We start from the raw sequence: 15,841 nt of genomic DNA, 5'->3' as shown, positions 1-15,841 counted from the left end.
ATTCTCTCTCTCTCAAATAAATAAATAAACAAATCTTTAAAAAAAAAAAAGCAAAAGACAAAAGTGCAATTCATAACACCCCTCCCCCCAAGGTTCCCTCTTCGTCATTTATTTTCTACTTTCAGATTTCAGTTCGTGTTAATTTAATAAAAATGTGATTTGAGGGGTGCCCGGTTAGGTCAGTCATTTGAGCGTCTGCCTTTGGCTCCAGTCATGATCCTGGGGTCCTGGGATTGAGCCCCATATTGGGCTCCTTCCTTGGCAGGGAGCCTGCTTCTCCCTCTCCCTCTGCCTGCCACACACTCTCTCTCTCTCTGTCAAATGGATAAATAAAATCTTAAAAAAAAATTTCATTTTGTCTGTCACCTACACTCCCCCAACCCTACCCTCACCTTCCTCCCAAGTCCCTGTAGCCAAGCATTAAAAAATCTGAGGAGGCTATGTCAATACATGTGGATCTACCTTGATTTTTTTTTAAATGAGGATAATTTCAGCTTTCTCAAACTGAGATGGTGAGATTAGATGAATGAAAGTCATGTAGAACAGTGCCTGGCACATGATAGGGACATAATGAATAAATACGAACTTAATATTTCAGTGTATATGTGTACTATAATTTATTTATTGAGTTTTCTACTGATGGGCCACTTTATTGTTTCCAGTCTTTTGCTATTAGAAACCATTTGGCCTCTCTAAGATTTGACTGAGCAGGATGACAGTACCATACTTGATTTTGTTGGTTCGAGCCTGTGGTTAAAGGCAAGACTTTGTACTCCAGTTCTCCTGAGATGACCACTCAGAGCAAATCCAGCCAGCTCCCTTGCACTTAGTTTGGTTACCCATGTGTCTGCTCAGAAACTTCCGAACATTGTCCTGTTAGGACTGTGATAGGCAAGCAGTTCTGGAGAACCGTTCCCTTACACACCCATACACCCACACACACAGCTGTGCCTCCAAAAACACTGCTGAGTTCTCTTTCCTAGCTCACTCTGTGAAACCTTTCCTTTTATTAATCTCTTCACCAGATCCCTGTACTAGGAGTTTGAATGCCTGGACCCAAGTTCTAGCTCAATACTAATCAGCTGTGACTTTGGATAAATCACTGACCCCTGGTGTCCTGAGGATCACTAGGCAAAACCTCTCCTATGTCCACTCAGTGGTGTGCACTGCTCAGGTCCTGCCATTTCCTACTCCAGCTTCATCCTTTTTTTTTTTTTTAAAAGATTTTATTTATTTATTTGAGAGAGAGAGAGAGCACAAGCGGTGGTAGAGTATAGGAGAGGGAGAAGTGGTGCTCCATCCTGGGACCCCGGGATCACGACCTGAGCCCAAGGCAGACACTTAACTGACTGAGCCACCCAGGCGCCCCACTCCAGCTTAGTCCTAGAGCCATTTGCCTGCTCTGGGAGAAAAACTATATTTAAGTTATTAAAATTTGGGGGGAAAGGTTATAGATCCACATGCAAAATTTAAACACAGACACACTATGCCATTAGAAGCCAAAATAGTGGTTAGTCTTGAGGAGAGTAGGGACTAGGAGGGGACATAAGGGGGACTTTGGCAAGTCGGGAATGTTCTCTTTCTTGATCTGTGTGCTGGTTACATGGGTGAAAAGTCATCATGTTGTATACTTACATTTTCTTCTTTCTGTATGTATATTTCAATAAAAAGTTAAAAAAAAAAAAACAAACAAACAATTTAAAGTGTACAAAAGGGTGCCTGGGTGGCTCAGTTGGTTGAGCGACTGCCTTCTGCTCGGGCCATGATCCTGGAGTCCCGGGATTGAGTCCCGCATCGGGCTCCCTGCTTGGTGGGGAGTTTGCTTCTCCCTCTGACCCTCTCCCCTCTCATGCTCTCTCTCACTCTCTCCCTCTCAGATGAATGAATAAAATCTTTGAAAAAAAAAAAAATGTACAAAAGACCATATAGGGAAAAGTCTCCCTCTCCCTTCTTTCCCCTCTTCAAAGACGCAGTGACCTTTCTTGTGTATCCTGCCAAAACTTTTCTATGTATAAATAAGTTTATATGTTCTTTTTTTTCCTTTGTACAAATGACATCATTATGTATACTATTTGAGTCTTGCTGTTTCCACTTTACAGTGTAACTCAAGGATCATTCCATATCCTTACATGTGGAAGAGACCATGTCTTCTTCATTGTAGTAACCCCGGTGGATATCCCAGTGCATGGCATAAAAATATACTTGTTTAATAAATAGACTGTCATCCAGAGGAGTATCTGGTTGCAATACTGAAACTGTAACTCTTGTATGGGGTGATGACCTACCTGAGATAGAAACAGATCCAAGTACCAGGGGTTACTTGTTTTATTCATAGCAAATTATGCTCAGAGACTGAGATAATCTTTGCCAATAATTTAACACAGGTTCACTGCAGGAATTATAACTTATAATAATATTTTACAAGCTAGTAGCATACAGGATAATGTCTCTTAATAAGTCAATAAAGAAATAACATACTCTAAACCAATGATAGATTAATTACACTATTGTTTCAGGCAAAGGGACAATGAAAGAAATAAAGTCCAAATTTAGATGATGTGTACATTTCTACCAGTTGGTTCTTGGTAGAGTTAGCCCTTCCAAATAAAAGCGAGCTATCAGCTGCCAGGTTTGGTCCCTCTCTGCTTGGGGCATGTGGCTAGCAGGCTACAGCACTAGTGTTGGCAGGCAGAGTGGGCTGCTCCGAAGGTTTTCACTCCAGGAATATTTACAAGTCTTGTGCCACTGTCTATAAGGAGTAGCCTGGCCACAGCTGGAACAGATATCCCTTCTCTTCCTCAGACTGCTGTACAGCTTAACACCACTGCTAACCATGAGTAGCCTGGCCACAGTAGGAACAAAGTGTCTCAAGATCTTTGGAGAGCCATTTAGGTCAGTGAATAGCCTTGCCCAAACTGAACACTCTAGAGTTACTGGTCAAACCTCCTGGTTTTTAAAGTTTAAAAGTCCATCACATGATGGACACCACTGCTGTTACTATGGTGTCAGTGACGTAATGGTCCTCTCCATTCAGGGTGCAAGAGTTCGATAAGAAAGTCCTAATACCCAACTTCAAAACAATTTCATCAAAACAAATTCAAACCACAAATAACTTTGTCCAAAACAAGCTTTCAAAACATAGATTTGAAATCGTGACAAGTCAGTGCACAATACAATACTTTTCTAACCAAGGGCAACCTGAAGTTCCTATTGCTATGATGCAGAAATGAGGTGAAGTCAGAGGTTGCTTCTGAAGTCCTAGAAGGAGCATCAGAAGCCAGAGCACCTTCCTCAGTTGTCTGCAGATCTTTCCTTTGGGTTTCTCCCCTAGCTCTCCAGGGCTTCAGCCCTTGGGACTACCTGTTGCTTGTTAGCTGGATCCCTTTTGGAATATTTCTTTTTGGTCTGAAATGATGCAACAACAACATAGCAGACCAGCCCTGAACTTCCCTGTGCCTCTCAGACTGACTCCAAGACTGTATCCTGTAACACCCCCAAGCTCTTTGCTGCGATTGCCAGAGTGAAAATCCAAGGTTTGCAAAGGTTGCATGATTCCTGAATGAGGTTTGAAATCGGTTGCTGTTCTTGTGAGGTACTAAAATCAGCTGTACTGGCGAGGGATTACAGGATACGGCCAGCAAAGAGAACGAGAGCGCGCGCGCCTCGATGAGCAGGGTCTGTTCCCTCACCAGACATCCTGGACCTCGCAGGCAACATTTCCAGGGTCTTCCAGTCACATGTGACATGGAGCTAGACGAGGATTGTGGGCCCGTCACACGTCGGGGGTAGCAGCAAATAACCCCGGCGAGGTGCCCGTCAGCAGTTCGTTTGCAGACGAATGTATTCTCTTCCGCCTCCACGGAGCTGAACCGTAAAACCCACGCCCCTTTCTCGCTCGTTCTGCGTCCCCGCAGCCCGGAGACGCCGAAGCCCCTCCCCGCGCGGGTCCCTCCGGTCTCCCCTCCCCCGCCCCCTGCTTCCCCCGCCCGGGCTCCTCTCTGTCTCCCCCTCCCGGGCAGCGTCGGCGCGCGGCCGGCCCTCTCCGCCGCCTGTTTGTGAATGAGGCGCTCGGTTTCTCAATGGAGCCGCGGGGGGCTCGGGCGGACGCGGTGCGGCCGCAGCGCTGGCCCTGAGCCCGGAGGGGGGCGCCTCTTCCTCGCTCCCTCTCCCCTTCCCTCCCTCTCGCCGCCGCGGCTTTTGAGGAACGGGGCTGAGAGCCCGCTGCGCAGGTCGCCGGGGCCCGCATCCCCGAGGGCGACTCCTCACGCTCTGGAGGAGCAGGAGCGCGGCGGGGGAAGGCAGGACGCCGAGGAGGCCGGCGGCCTTCGGGAAATTTCCGCCGCGACCCCCCGCTCCGGGCGTAGAAAGTTCTTGAGTTCCTATTTCCTTTTTAAATCCCGCTCGACTGTTAGCTCCTCGTCGGCACTTTAGTTTTGTTTTGTTTTTTTTCCGGGAGAGGAGGGGGAGTGCGGGGAAAGGAGCGAAGAAAATAAAGAAGGATTTCCGCTCCGAAGAGAGCGACAGTTGTGAGAGCTTTTCCTTCAGGAGACAGAAGCGGCGTTCGCGGCCGCCGCGGCCGCCCGGCCCCGCCGGCCCCACCATGCGCGAGCCGGCCTCGCGCTGCTGAGGCGCGGAGACGCGGAAGCGGCGGCCGGCGGCACCCGGCTCCCCGCGCTCCCAGGCGCGTTCGGTCGGCCGGGCGGGCGGTGGCGGTGGCGGCGGGATGGAGCCCGCGGCCGCGCCCCAGCCCGACATGGCGCCGGAGCTGACCCCGGAGGAGGAGCAGGTAAGCGGGGCCCTGGCCGCGGCGGTGGGTGTGTCCGGACCCCCGAGGCCTAGGCCGGCCTCTGCTCACCGAGGCGGCGCGCTCCACGGCCCCCGGTGCCCCTTCCCCTGGCGACCGCGCCCCGGGCCGTGCGCCCCCGAGCCGGGGGACGCCGCTGGACGCGGCTCGCGGCCTCTTCTGCTCTTGAGGCTTGCGGGCCTCACATCGCCCCCTCCCCCCATTCCGGTGGTAATTAAAGTTCCTCGGACTGGGGAGCCTCCCTGTCCCTCTGACCACCTCCAACCCGCGATATTTGCTGAACACCTACTTGTCCTCTGGCCCCTCCACCCCTATAAACGTTCAGCTTCTTTACTTGAGGGTTTGTGGTTTTTTTAAGGACAGGCAAAGCCCCAGTTTGGGGGGAGGGCCCCAGCGGGTACCATCCCCCCTCCCGAGGAGAGTGGTGATAGGCACTGGGTACATAGATGCCCTAGATTCGGCTGTGGCAGGCCTGCTTAGGCAGATTCTGGAAGATCCAGGCCCTTTCATGTTCCCGAAGTCCCTGGCCTGGACCGCCCTATTCAGCTCTCTCAGACTGGGCGCATCCCTTCACCCCCACTTCCCTGCCTCCCATCTCATCTCGCTGTCTCCATCTTTCTGGAGCCTACATTGAGCTCCATTGTCCCTTAAAGCTTATGACCTTCAGTTCCCAGAAGGAAGTGGTTTGCGGTGTCATTCTGGGGGTTTGGGTAAGGGAAAAGCCCAGGGGCGTTGTAACTTTCCCTCCCCCACATTCCTTCTGGGGAGACACGGACCGCTCCTTCAGGGGAGGATCGGAAAGTCTGCAGGCTGAGATTGGGAACCCTACAGCCTTTTCACTGTCTCTTCCTTGGCACTGCCCATACCCGGCCTTAGCTATGCTCAAATATAGCCATAGTCTGATTTCATATTAAAACAACAACAACAACAACAAAAACCCTGAAATAAAAAAGATGAACCATACTGGTAACTCATTTCAAGCTCTTCAGCCCTTATTCCTAAGGACCACTTTTGGTAGCACAGTCTCTAGGGTGGAGACAGTCCGATTTTACAAACTAATTTTTAAAAAGCTCTTGACTTTTCTCCTCATTTGTGGAGATGACATTTTTCACATTTGGCCTCAGACCACTGTCTTGCCTTTCACGCCTTGAGATAAAATCAGCATGGGAGAAAAAAAAAGAATTCTGCTCTGTACAAGCAGTGGTAACATCCTGGTAATTGCAGTTGAGTGTTAATAAAATGCTTGTCAGGGCCTAGTGCAGGCAGGTGGCCAAGGAGCCCCTCTCGTTTCAGAATTAGGAAAATACTTCAGTACTATGGTGTGATGTTTTAGATTGATTTTAAAGAGGCAAAACTCGTTCAGTTCTTTTCCTTGGATTAGTTAGATTTAGAGTTTCTATGTTTCTAATACTTCAAGGCATTAGTATTCCACTATGCCTTGGGTGCACATTAAAAAAAATTAAAACTAAGGAAAGTAAATATTTAAGTATTGAAGTATTGATAAAGTCGGTGCTTTACTCTGCATAGAATATATACGTATACCAGTGTGTTTAGTAAAAATCTTTTACAGTGAATAACGTGATGGGCATTAACAAGAACTGGATGGGAACAGTAAAATACATATTAAGATCAACAAGGAATGTGGGGTTTTTAAAATCATACCTTTTCCTACAAAATGTCAAAATTTCTACAGGCATTTCAAAATGTTGAAACAAAAGTAGCATAATTCCAATAGTAATGCCTGATAAAGTGTCATATTTTAGTTTAATATCACATAAGAGCACTCTTCACTGTTAAGATTTATTTAAAATGTTTACCTTAAGCAGCAGCAAATTCGTGTTAGTCTTATCTAAGTAGTCATCATGGGAAATGACACATTCATTCCATAATGCTGCCCCATTGCTCAAACCAGTTTTAGAACTCATTTGGAGTTGATTTCAAAGCTTATGGCAGAATCTTTGAAATATCTTCAGTGTTAGAAACATTTTGCACTTTTGAGATCAATTTGATTTTCAGAAATAGCAAAAAGTCTTTTGGAACCCTGTATCATAAGTAAAGTAGCAGATCACACTGGGTTAACACAGGTTCAGGCAAAAGTAAAATGCATTTATGCTTTTTGGTCCTTTTGAGGGTAAGTAACTAACTACCTTAAAGATGTTTCTGGAGCAGATCTCTCCTGAATATAGGTATCCTTCTCTACAGTCATGTGAATCAGAAACCCAGACGTTTTCTTGGACAGTTTGCTCTCCCTCAGCCCCTGTACACAACACATCATCAGACTTTCCTGAATATCTCTTGAATTTATCTACTTCTTCCACTACCACCATCACCCTACTCCCCAAGCTATTGTCAAATCCTGACAGAACTTTTGTTTTCTACGTGATCTATTTGCATTCCTTTGCTCTTATTCCAGAAGGCAAAGGCAAATTGCAAATCGAATTGCATCTTCCCTTTAGCCTCTCTGCCCCTAAAATAAGCATTTATAAAACCCTTCAGTGGCTTTTCACTTCTCTTGGAATGTTACAGCTCTTGAACATGCTCTACAATGCCTCAGGCCCTGTGTGGTCTAGAGCCCTAGCTAATTCTCACAACTCATCTTTCCTCCCAACACCCTGGCCCTTTGGTCCCTTATTCTTGCTGTTTTCTCCTGCTACCGGCTCTTTGCACAAACTGCTTTCCCCTGTCTGGAAACACCCTCCACTATTAACTCCCTCTTCAGCCTTCAGCTCTTAGCTTTTGCTTCCTCAGGAAGGCCTTCCTTGATCTCCCCAATTAGTTTAGATCTGTGTTACTGGCTCTTAGAGTACCATGTATTGTCCTTTATATCACTTATCACAAGTTTACACTATTTGTGGGATTGCATGACTGGAATCTTCATGAGGATCGGAACTGTGTCTGCTTTTGCTCACTATCATATGTACATTGCCTAGCATAATGACTGGCAGTTAGTGTATGGACATTCTGGAAATACTTGTGGAACGAAGAGTGGTTCTGTACGTGAATTGTACACAGGCAGCAGCATCTCCTTTCAGAGGGGCTTATAAAAATAAGGGCATTGTTTATTTTGATATGCTAAGGATATTGTTCATTTTGATATATATGTCTAAAGGTCATCATTATTGCTTCATAGTCTCCTTTCCTATATAGGCATGTGTTGAACTGATATTATACCAAATCCTCATTTTTAAAGATTTTATTTATTTGAGAGAGAGAGAGTGAGTGAGAGAAGAGAGAGCACAAGCTGGGGGAGGGAGGATCAGAGGGAGAAGGAGAAAGAGACTCCCCACTGAGCAGGGAGCCCGATGCAATGCAGTGCAATGCGGGGCTTCATCTCTGGACCCTGGGATCATGACCTGAGCTGAAGGCAGATGCTTAACTGACTGAGCCACCCAGGCGCCCCCCACATCCTTATTTGTAACTTTGATGTTCCTTGCCTTTATTTTCTCAGTTCTCAGTAATTACAGAGCCTACAATTGAGTTACAAGAAAAAGTGTGGTTTGCCTTTAAGGGGCTTACATGAATAACAACAGGATAATAACAGTAACTGTTTCCTGAGCTCCTGCTTCGAGTCCGGCTCTGTGCTGGGCATTTCACATACAATTAATCCTCACAAGATTGGAATTATTATCTCATTTTGCAAATAAAAAAACTCAGACTAAGAGAAGGAAGTTGCCCAAGGTCAGTCACATAGCTAGCAAGTGATGGAACCATGATTTCCACTCAGATCTGGGTTATTCTGCCTCCACTGCAAAGGTTCCCTCTATTATACTACATAACCTTTCATGAAGCAGTTAGTCAACTTACTAAAATGTCTACATGGACATATACTAGCCAGTTTTGTTGGTTTTGGAATGGATATGTGTATATTTGGTTTTGATGATGCTTGTTAATATATGGTTTGAAAAATGCACAGAAGAGGGGTGCCTGGGTGGCTCAGTCAGTTAAGCATCTGTCTTCAATTCTGGTCATGATCTCGGTTGCCTGGGATAGAGCCTGGTGTCTGGCTCCCTGCTCAGCGGGAAGTCTGCTTCTCCCTCTCCCTCTGCCCCTGCTTGTGCTCTCCGTCTCTTGCTCACTCTCAAATAAATAAATAAATTTTTTTTTAAATGCACAGAAGAAAAATTTTGGAAATCTTTATTCAGACCTATGTATTGTCAACAGAGACATATCATCCAGTCTATGCAAGAAATTGTGATGAAAGTACTCTAGGGAAAAAATGTTTCTTTTTTTTTTTTAAGATTTTTATTTATTTCAGACAGAGTGAGAGAGCGCATGAGCAGTGGGAGCAGCAGAGGGAGAGGGAGAAGCAGGCTCCCTGCTTAGCAGGGAGCCTCATGCAGGGCTCTATCCCAGGACCCTGGGATCATGATCTGAGCTGAAGGCAGATGCTTAACTGACTGAGCCACCCAGGTGCCCCCCCCAAAATGTGTTCCTTAAGATAGAGTTGACAGCTCTCCATTTTGAGGTGGTCACAATAAAAATTTAATTTTTTGATATCTTCTTTATCTTTTGTACAAGAGAAATAACTATTCATGGGGCCAAATATGAAGAATATTATCTCTCTAAACTTTAAAAAGCCAAGTGTTTTGTGTCAGGAATGCATTTTTTGTGTTTATGTGTAAATATAAAAGCCTTTCTTAATGGGCTGGCAGAATTGTAAATCTGGCTGTATGAGGGTAATTTCTGCATATCAGTACTCATCTTCATTCTTCATTTTTTTTTTTTTTTCTTTTCCATGGACCAATCTAAGTTATTTTTTTAAGCCATCTCCTGCCATAAGCAAAGGGATGGAAGATCAGTATACTGGTCATCATTTGATCAAGTAAGGAAGGTGAGCTTAAGGTCCCATAGACTTTTCTTTTTTAAAAAAAAATTTATTTATTTATTTGACAGAGAGGGAACACAAGCAGTGGGAGTGGGAGACGGAAAAGCAGGCTCCCCGCTGAGCAGGGAGCCTGATGCGGGGCTTGGATCTCAGGACCCTGGGATCATGACCTGGGCCTAAGGCACATGTTTAACGACTGAGCCACCCAGGCGCCCCGGTCCCACGGTCCCATAGACTTTTTTGGTCCGTGTACAGAGTCATGGTCCAAACCAGTGCTGTGGTCCCCACTGGGTGGTGGTCTAGGTTCTCTTTATTCATCTTCATAGCCGGTTGGAAGTGGATTCACGTGAGAGTTATGGAATAGAGCATGAGTACCATCTCCCCAGGGAAAGGGCTGGGCCCTGGTGCAGAGATGAGGGTGGGCGATTGTGCTCTCTGATGCGATTTGAGGAAGACATTCAGTATGCTCACTCCCACGCCGGGGAGCTCTACGAAGCACCTGCGAAGTAGATGAGGGCCTTGCACATGCGAGCTGAGCCCTCCTCGCCGTGGGCGCCACTCGACATGGCTGTGCCCCAGACAGACCTCGCAGCGTGGACAGTGGGACACAGCTGCCGCCGCTGCCGCTATTTTCGACCTCCATTCTTATTATGTTACTGTCTTAATTTTACTTTCTCAGAGCATATACTTACATTTGTAAGTGGACCTGAAGTTGATAATTTTATTGAATTTTCTATGTAATTGTAATTAACTTGACCATCACGGATTATTAAGGATTTCCTCGTCTGTTCTAGGTCTAAAACCTTCAGAAAGTTAAGTGGGGCTCCCTGGGTTACATCTGTTTGGGCATAAGTTGTGAGGAGAACTCCCTCTTCATAATAAGCCATAAAATAAAGATTCAACTAGGATTCTAAGGATATTCGAATTCTGCAATAACTTTTTTTTTTTTAAAGATTTTATTTATTTATTTGACAGAGAGAGACACAGTGAGACAGGGAACACAAGCAGGGGGAGTGGGAGAGGGAGAAGCAGGCCCCCCGCAGAGCAGGGAGCTGGATGCGGGGCTCGATCCCAGGACCCCGGGATCATGACCTGAGCCGAAGGCAGACGCTTAACGACTGAGCCACCCAGGCGCCCCTGCAATAGCTTTTTAGGGTCTTTTGATTTTGCATGGATTTCCCAGTAGTGATTGCTAGAATAATTAGTTTTCTAAAATACTTATGCATTTATACATATTTTCATTTTAGACCAAAGATGGTTTTAATAACTTGTATAGTGCTTCTCTCACATTAAAAATAATTCATGAATTTCTTTAAAGTTGCTGTAACAAATAATATTTATTTTCAAAACCTCTAAAGAAAATTCCTAATTTATTTTTTATTTTTATTTTTTTAAAGATTTTATTTATTTGATGGAGAGAGACACAGCGAGAGAGGGAACACAAGCAGGCAGAGTGGGAGAAGGAGAAGCAGGCTTTCCACGGAGCAGGGAGCCCGATGCGGGGCTTGATCCCAGGACCCTGGGATCATGACCTGAGCTGAAGACAGACGCTTAACGACTGAGCCACCCAGGCGCCCCAAGAAAATTCCTATTTTAGAGTTAATGTTGTTTAGAGCATTATTGTAAGGATAATAAGCTGGTGCACATAGAACACTTAAGGTAGTAAGCACTCTGTAAAGTTAGCCATTATCATGGTATTCTCTGTTTTTGAATAGTGAAAGATTTTAGAGCCAAGTTAGATTAAACTAATCCCAAGGAGGAAAATATTTGTATTCACCCTGGGGACCATCACTTAGCATAGACTCATATGAATGTCAGAAAATAGTTATCTTGTGGGGCCCTGGGTGGCTCAGTCTGTTGGGCGGCCCACTCTTGATTTCAGCTCAGGTCTTGATCTCAGCTCAGGGTCCTGAGGCCCAGCATGGAGCCTACTTAAAAAAAATAAGTGAATAGGGCTGCCTGGGTGGCTCAGTCGGTTAAGTGTCTGCCTTCAGCTCAGGTCACGATCCCGGGGTCCTGGGATCAAGTCCCACATTGGGCTCCCTGCTCTGAGGGGAGTCTGCTTCTCCTTCTCCCTCTGCCTGCCGCTCCTCCTGCTTGTGCTCTCTCTCTGTCAAATAAAATCTTAAAAAAAAAAAAGTTATCTTGCAACTTTATAATGTAGTTTCAAAAACCTAGTCTAATTCTGTGCTGTGGTTTGTGTTCTTATAACAGGGATCATCTAAAGTTAAAATTTTAACTGCCTTGCAGTGGACCTCAGAGATTTTTGGCATTTTTCCCAAGGGCAAGGGTTTTGTGCTGGTTCTTGTGGCCAAGAACTTCCCTTTTCCCACAGCCTCACATGTCCTGTGCTAAATGTCATCTGTCCCCCCAGAAGTAACCATACGTCAAGGACCAGATGATTCATAACGTTAAGTAGAGGCCTTCCAGAAACGGAAAGAAGATGAGGGAAAGGTGAAGAATTCTCATTATTTTTGTTATTGCCAGTAACTACTGATGTTGTAATTAACAATCAGGTAAAATCTCATCTGGATGTTAGAATTTTACTCTGTTAAAATTTCTGAGCATATCAAGGGTCTTTGACTTCACTTTTGTGAATGTTAAGCAACCTGGAGGTTTTCTCAAAGGAACGTGACCTTTAGTACTTATTAATGAATTGAAATGTAAGACAGACCATGCTTTGGAAAGGAGCTGAACTGTTTCACAGAGGTAATAGTTAAAACTCCTCGGGGGCGCCTGGGTGGCTCAGTTGGTTAAGTGACTGCCTTCGGCTCAGGTCATGATCCTGGAGTCCTGGGATCAAGTCCCACATCGGGCTCCCTGCTCGGCGGGGAGTCTTCTTCTCCCTCTGACCTTCCCCCCTCTCATGTGCTCTCTCTCATTCTCTCTCTCTCAAATAAATAAATAAAATCTTTAAAAAAAAACAAAACTCCTCGTAGGTCAGTACATTTGAGTCTTATTCTCTGACTTATATACCTTTATTATATTGGAAAAGACATAGTAATGTTGGGATACTCCAATTTTGTCTTCTAAATATTAAGCCTCATTTTATTTTATTTTAAATTTATTTTTATTTTTTTAAGTAAACTCTACTCCCAACGTGGGGCTTGAACTCACAACTTGGAGATCAAGAGTCACATGCTCTACTGACTGAGCCAGCCAGGTTCCTCATTTAAGCCTCATAGCAGAATGGCTTGTCCACAGCAGTGTCAAGATTAGACGCCATTACCCTAACTCTGATTATTTGTTCAGATACTAAAATCTGCAGTGCAATTTCAGCCATTTCATACTTGTCCTTCCATCCTGCCTTGATGTCTTACATAACTGGGGGTATTTTCTTTTTCCAAATCAGTCATTATCACATTTGCCCCCTATGCATACTTCTGTATAAGAGCTCCTTGGTTGCTCTTTCTGGCCACTGGAATAGTCACTGTTTTGTTTTGTTTTTTAAGATTTTATTTGCGAGGGGGGGTTATGAGTCCACACGACTGAGAAGGGGGAAGGGCAAAGGGAGAAAATCTCAAGCGACTCTACACTGAGTGGGAGGGCTTCATGCAGGGCTCCACATGGGGCTTGATCCCACGACCCTGAGATCATGACTCTGAAATCATGACCTGAGTGGAAACTAAGAGCTGGATGCTTAACGACCTGCGCCACCCAGGCGCCCCTGGCATAGTCACTGTTTTCTATTCCTCTTTTTCCAGAGTAGGGGCAGATGTTCCTTAAACCGGTCATTTAGCCTGCACTCTTCAGAGCTGGAGAGCTGGTACCTTCTGGAATGAGTACTTTCATATCTGACTTTGAAAAGATCTCCTGAGTACCTAACTGAGATGGCATGGAATAGGCAGTGGAATAGGGGTGAGAGTCTGAGAAGCTCTAGAGCCCATGGGAAGAGTTTTTGTTAAAGATTGGTTATCTCTTAGATCCACATTATAAAATAGACCAAAACAGTAGATTAGAAGTGACTTTTTTTTTAGTTTCTCCTTCTAAGAAAAGCATTCCATTTTTCTCTAGGAAAGACAGTTTCTGTTTTATGTATTGGTTTCCTCTGAAATACCAAACCCATTCAAAACACACATGCATAGTTCTTGCCTTTTTATCCAGCATGGGTGCCACAGATCTGACTAGGCTTATGGAATTATTATGAAACCAGAATTTATTCTCAGAATTGGTAGGCAGATTTTAAAGAGAGCCATCTATGACTTTAGTACTGAGGTTTCTAGGGACATTAATCTATGAATTACTTGTTCATTCCTTGAACAACTGGCTAGTCTCTACCTTTGCATTTGCTTTCATATACGTCATTATTATATGATATACATCATTATTAAAATAATCCTTTAAAAATAGTCTTTTTAGATTCTCTGCAATGACCATTTGTTTCTTTTTTTTTTTTTTTTTTTTAAGATTTTATTTATTTATTTGACAGAGAAAGACACAGCGAGAGAGGGAGCACAAGCAGGGGGAGTGGGAGAGGGAGAAGCAGACTCCCTGCTGAGCAGGCAGCCCGATGCGGGACTCGATCCAGGGACTCCAGGATCATGACCTGAGCCGAAGGCAGTCGCTTAACCAACTGAGCCACCCAGGCGCCCCCATTTGTTTCTTTTATAATTAAAATCAGTAACATCTTGTAAAAGGTGCTGCAGGCTCTATACAAGTTTGGGGTTATGTTATTAAGTGCTGAGATCCCAGTATCTAAAATTAATGCAAATCTGACCTTTTTTTTTTAAAGATTTTTTAATTTATGTATTTGACAGAGAGAGAGACAGCGAGAGAGGGAACACAAGCAGGGGGAGTGGGAGAGGGAGAAGCAGGCTTTCTGCCGAACAGGGAGCCCGATGCGGGGCTTGATCCCAGGACCCTGGGAACACAACCTGAGCCGAAGGCAGACGCTTAACGACTGAGCCACCCAGGCGCCCCTGACCTTTTTCTAAACAGAACTATTTGCAAGTAAAACCTGGGCCTTTGGGGAGGTGATGCCTATGAGTCTTAAGTAAACATCAGGAATCCCCAGCTTCCTTTGTGGCTCAGGAGTTTTATTTTATATAAGTAAAATCCCTTAGAGTTACAAAATGCTCAATAAATAGTTGTGATAATGGTATTCTTGTTCCCTGTGCTACAGGAAACAAACATTTTTTTTTCAGCTAAGAATAGGAAGAAAAATTAAGAATCTGACTTTGTAGCAATGAGCTGGATGATTCCAAGATTGTCTGACTTCTGACAGTTACCATGCATGAGTAATGTATCTACAAGATGGTAGCAGGGCTGCCTGTAACTCATTTTATGCTGTTAACACTTTCTGTACCATCCATTGGTTCACTGATTAATTTCTTCTTTCTAGGTTATAGATTACCTTTAGGTGCATTGGTCATCGTTGTCTTTTTTTTTTTTTTCCCAGATAAAACTTTAAAAGGTCGTCTGATCTAAAAATGACTCATACGTGGAGTACAAAGAATAACATCTTATCTTCCATATCTTTCTTAAACAGCCTTACAGCCTTTGTGAAAACGTCCTCATTCCATTGTTTATCTCAGTGGTTCTCAACCACCATGATTTCAAACACCCCCGACCCCCAAACAAATGTCTATGTCTAGAGATACATTTGATTGTCACATTTGGAGGGTACTACTGGCATCTAGGGGGTAGAGGCCAGGAATGCTGCTAAACATCCTATAATGTATACTACAGCCCACCACAACCAAGAATTACTGACCCAAACTGGCAATAGTGCCAAGGTTAAGAAATCCTAGTTTATATCTGAAGGACTTTGTAGTTCTTAGGAACAGAGATACAAGTGCCTACTTTTTAGTTAAAGATAGGTTTTTGGCTAACACATTTAGTATTTATTCAGATATGTATCCCCAGATAATGATTTCGGGCATTAACTTTACCTACTGAAAAAATGAAAAACTCTAGTCTATTATTTTATAGCATAACTATCCCACAGGATAAAATGAGCCATTTGCATGGGTTTTCAGAGATGGGGGGGGCGGTTTATAGGACTAGCCGAACACTACTGAGCCCTGTCATATAATGATTATAATGGGAAGTGTCATTTTTGCTTTCCCCTCTTAATGTTTCTGAGTTTCTGTTTCCCAGGTGAGTGAGGTGATTATTATGTATTGGTCTCCTCCTTTTCATGTTAATGTTCACTGAGAGGAAGATTATAAACAAAATACAATTTGTTCAACAATCATTTATTGTCCATTGTG

General features: G+C 44.4%; 1 protein-coding gene across 2 annotated transcripts in view; it reads left to right on the top strand.

Moving 5' to 3' along the window:
- Positions 1-4,024: 4,024 nt before the first annotated feature.
- The window catches only part of PTPN9 (protein tyrosine phosphatase non-receptor type 9), a 78,191-nt gene continuing 66,374 nt past the window's right edge, over positions 4,025-15,841 (top strand). Inside the window, exons 1-2 of one of the 2 annotated variants that reach the window (XM_034994649.1) lie at positions 4,385-4,554; positions 4,648-4,786. In XM_034994649.1, coding sequence (XP_034850540.1) covers positions 4,724-4,786 — 63 coding nt within the window. In that variant the 5' untranslated portion in view covers positions 4,385-4,554; positions 4,648-4,723. Of the gene's footprint in view, positions 4,787-15,841 lie in introns of both variants that reach the window. The other variant, XM_034994648.1, reaches the window with a different exon arrangement.

This window comes from Mirounga leonina, unplaced genomic scaffold (genome assembly GCF_011800145.1).
Source record: "Mirounga leonina isolate KUSES-001 unplaced genomic scaffold, KU_Mleo_1.0 Mir_91, whole genome shotgun sequence".
Classification (NCBI taxonomy): Eukaryota; Metazoa; Chordata; class Mammalia; order Carnivora; family Phocidae; genus Mirounga; species Mirounga leonina.
Note: the sequence above shows the minus strand (reverse complement) of the source record. Positions and strands in the feature narration are given on the sequence as shown.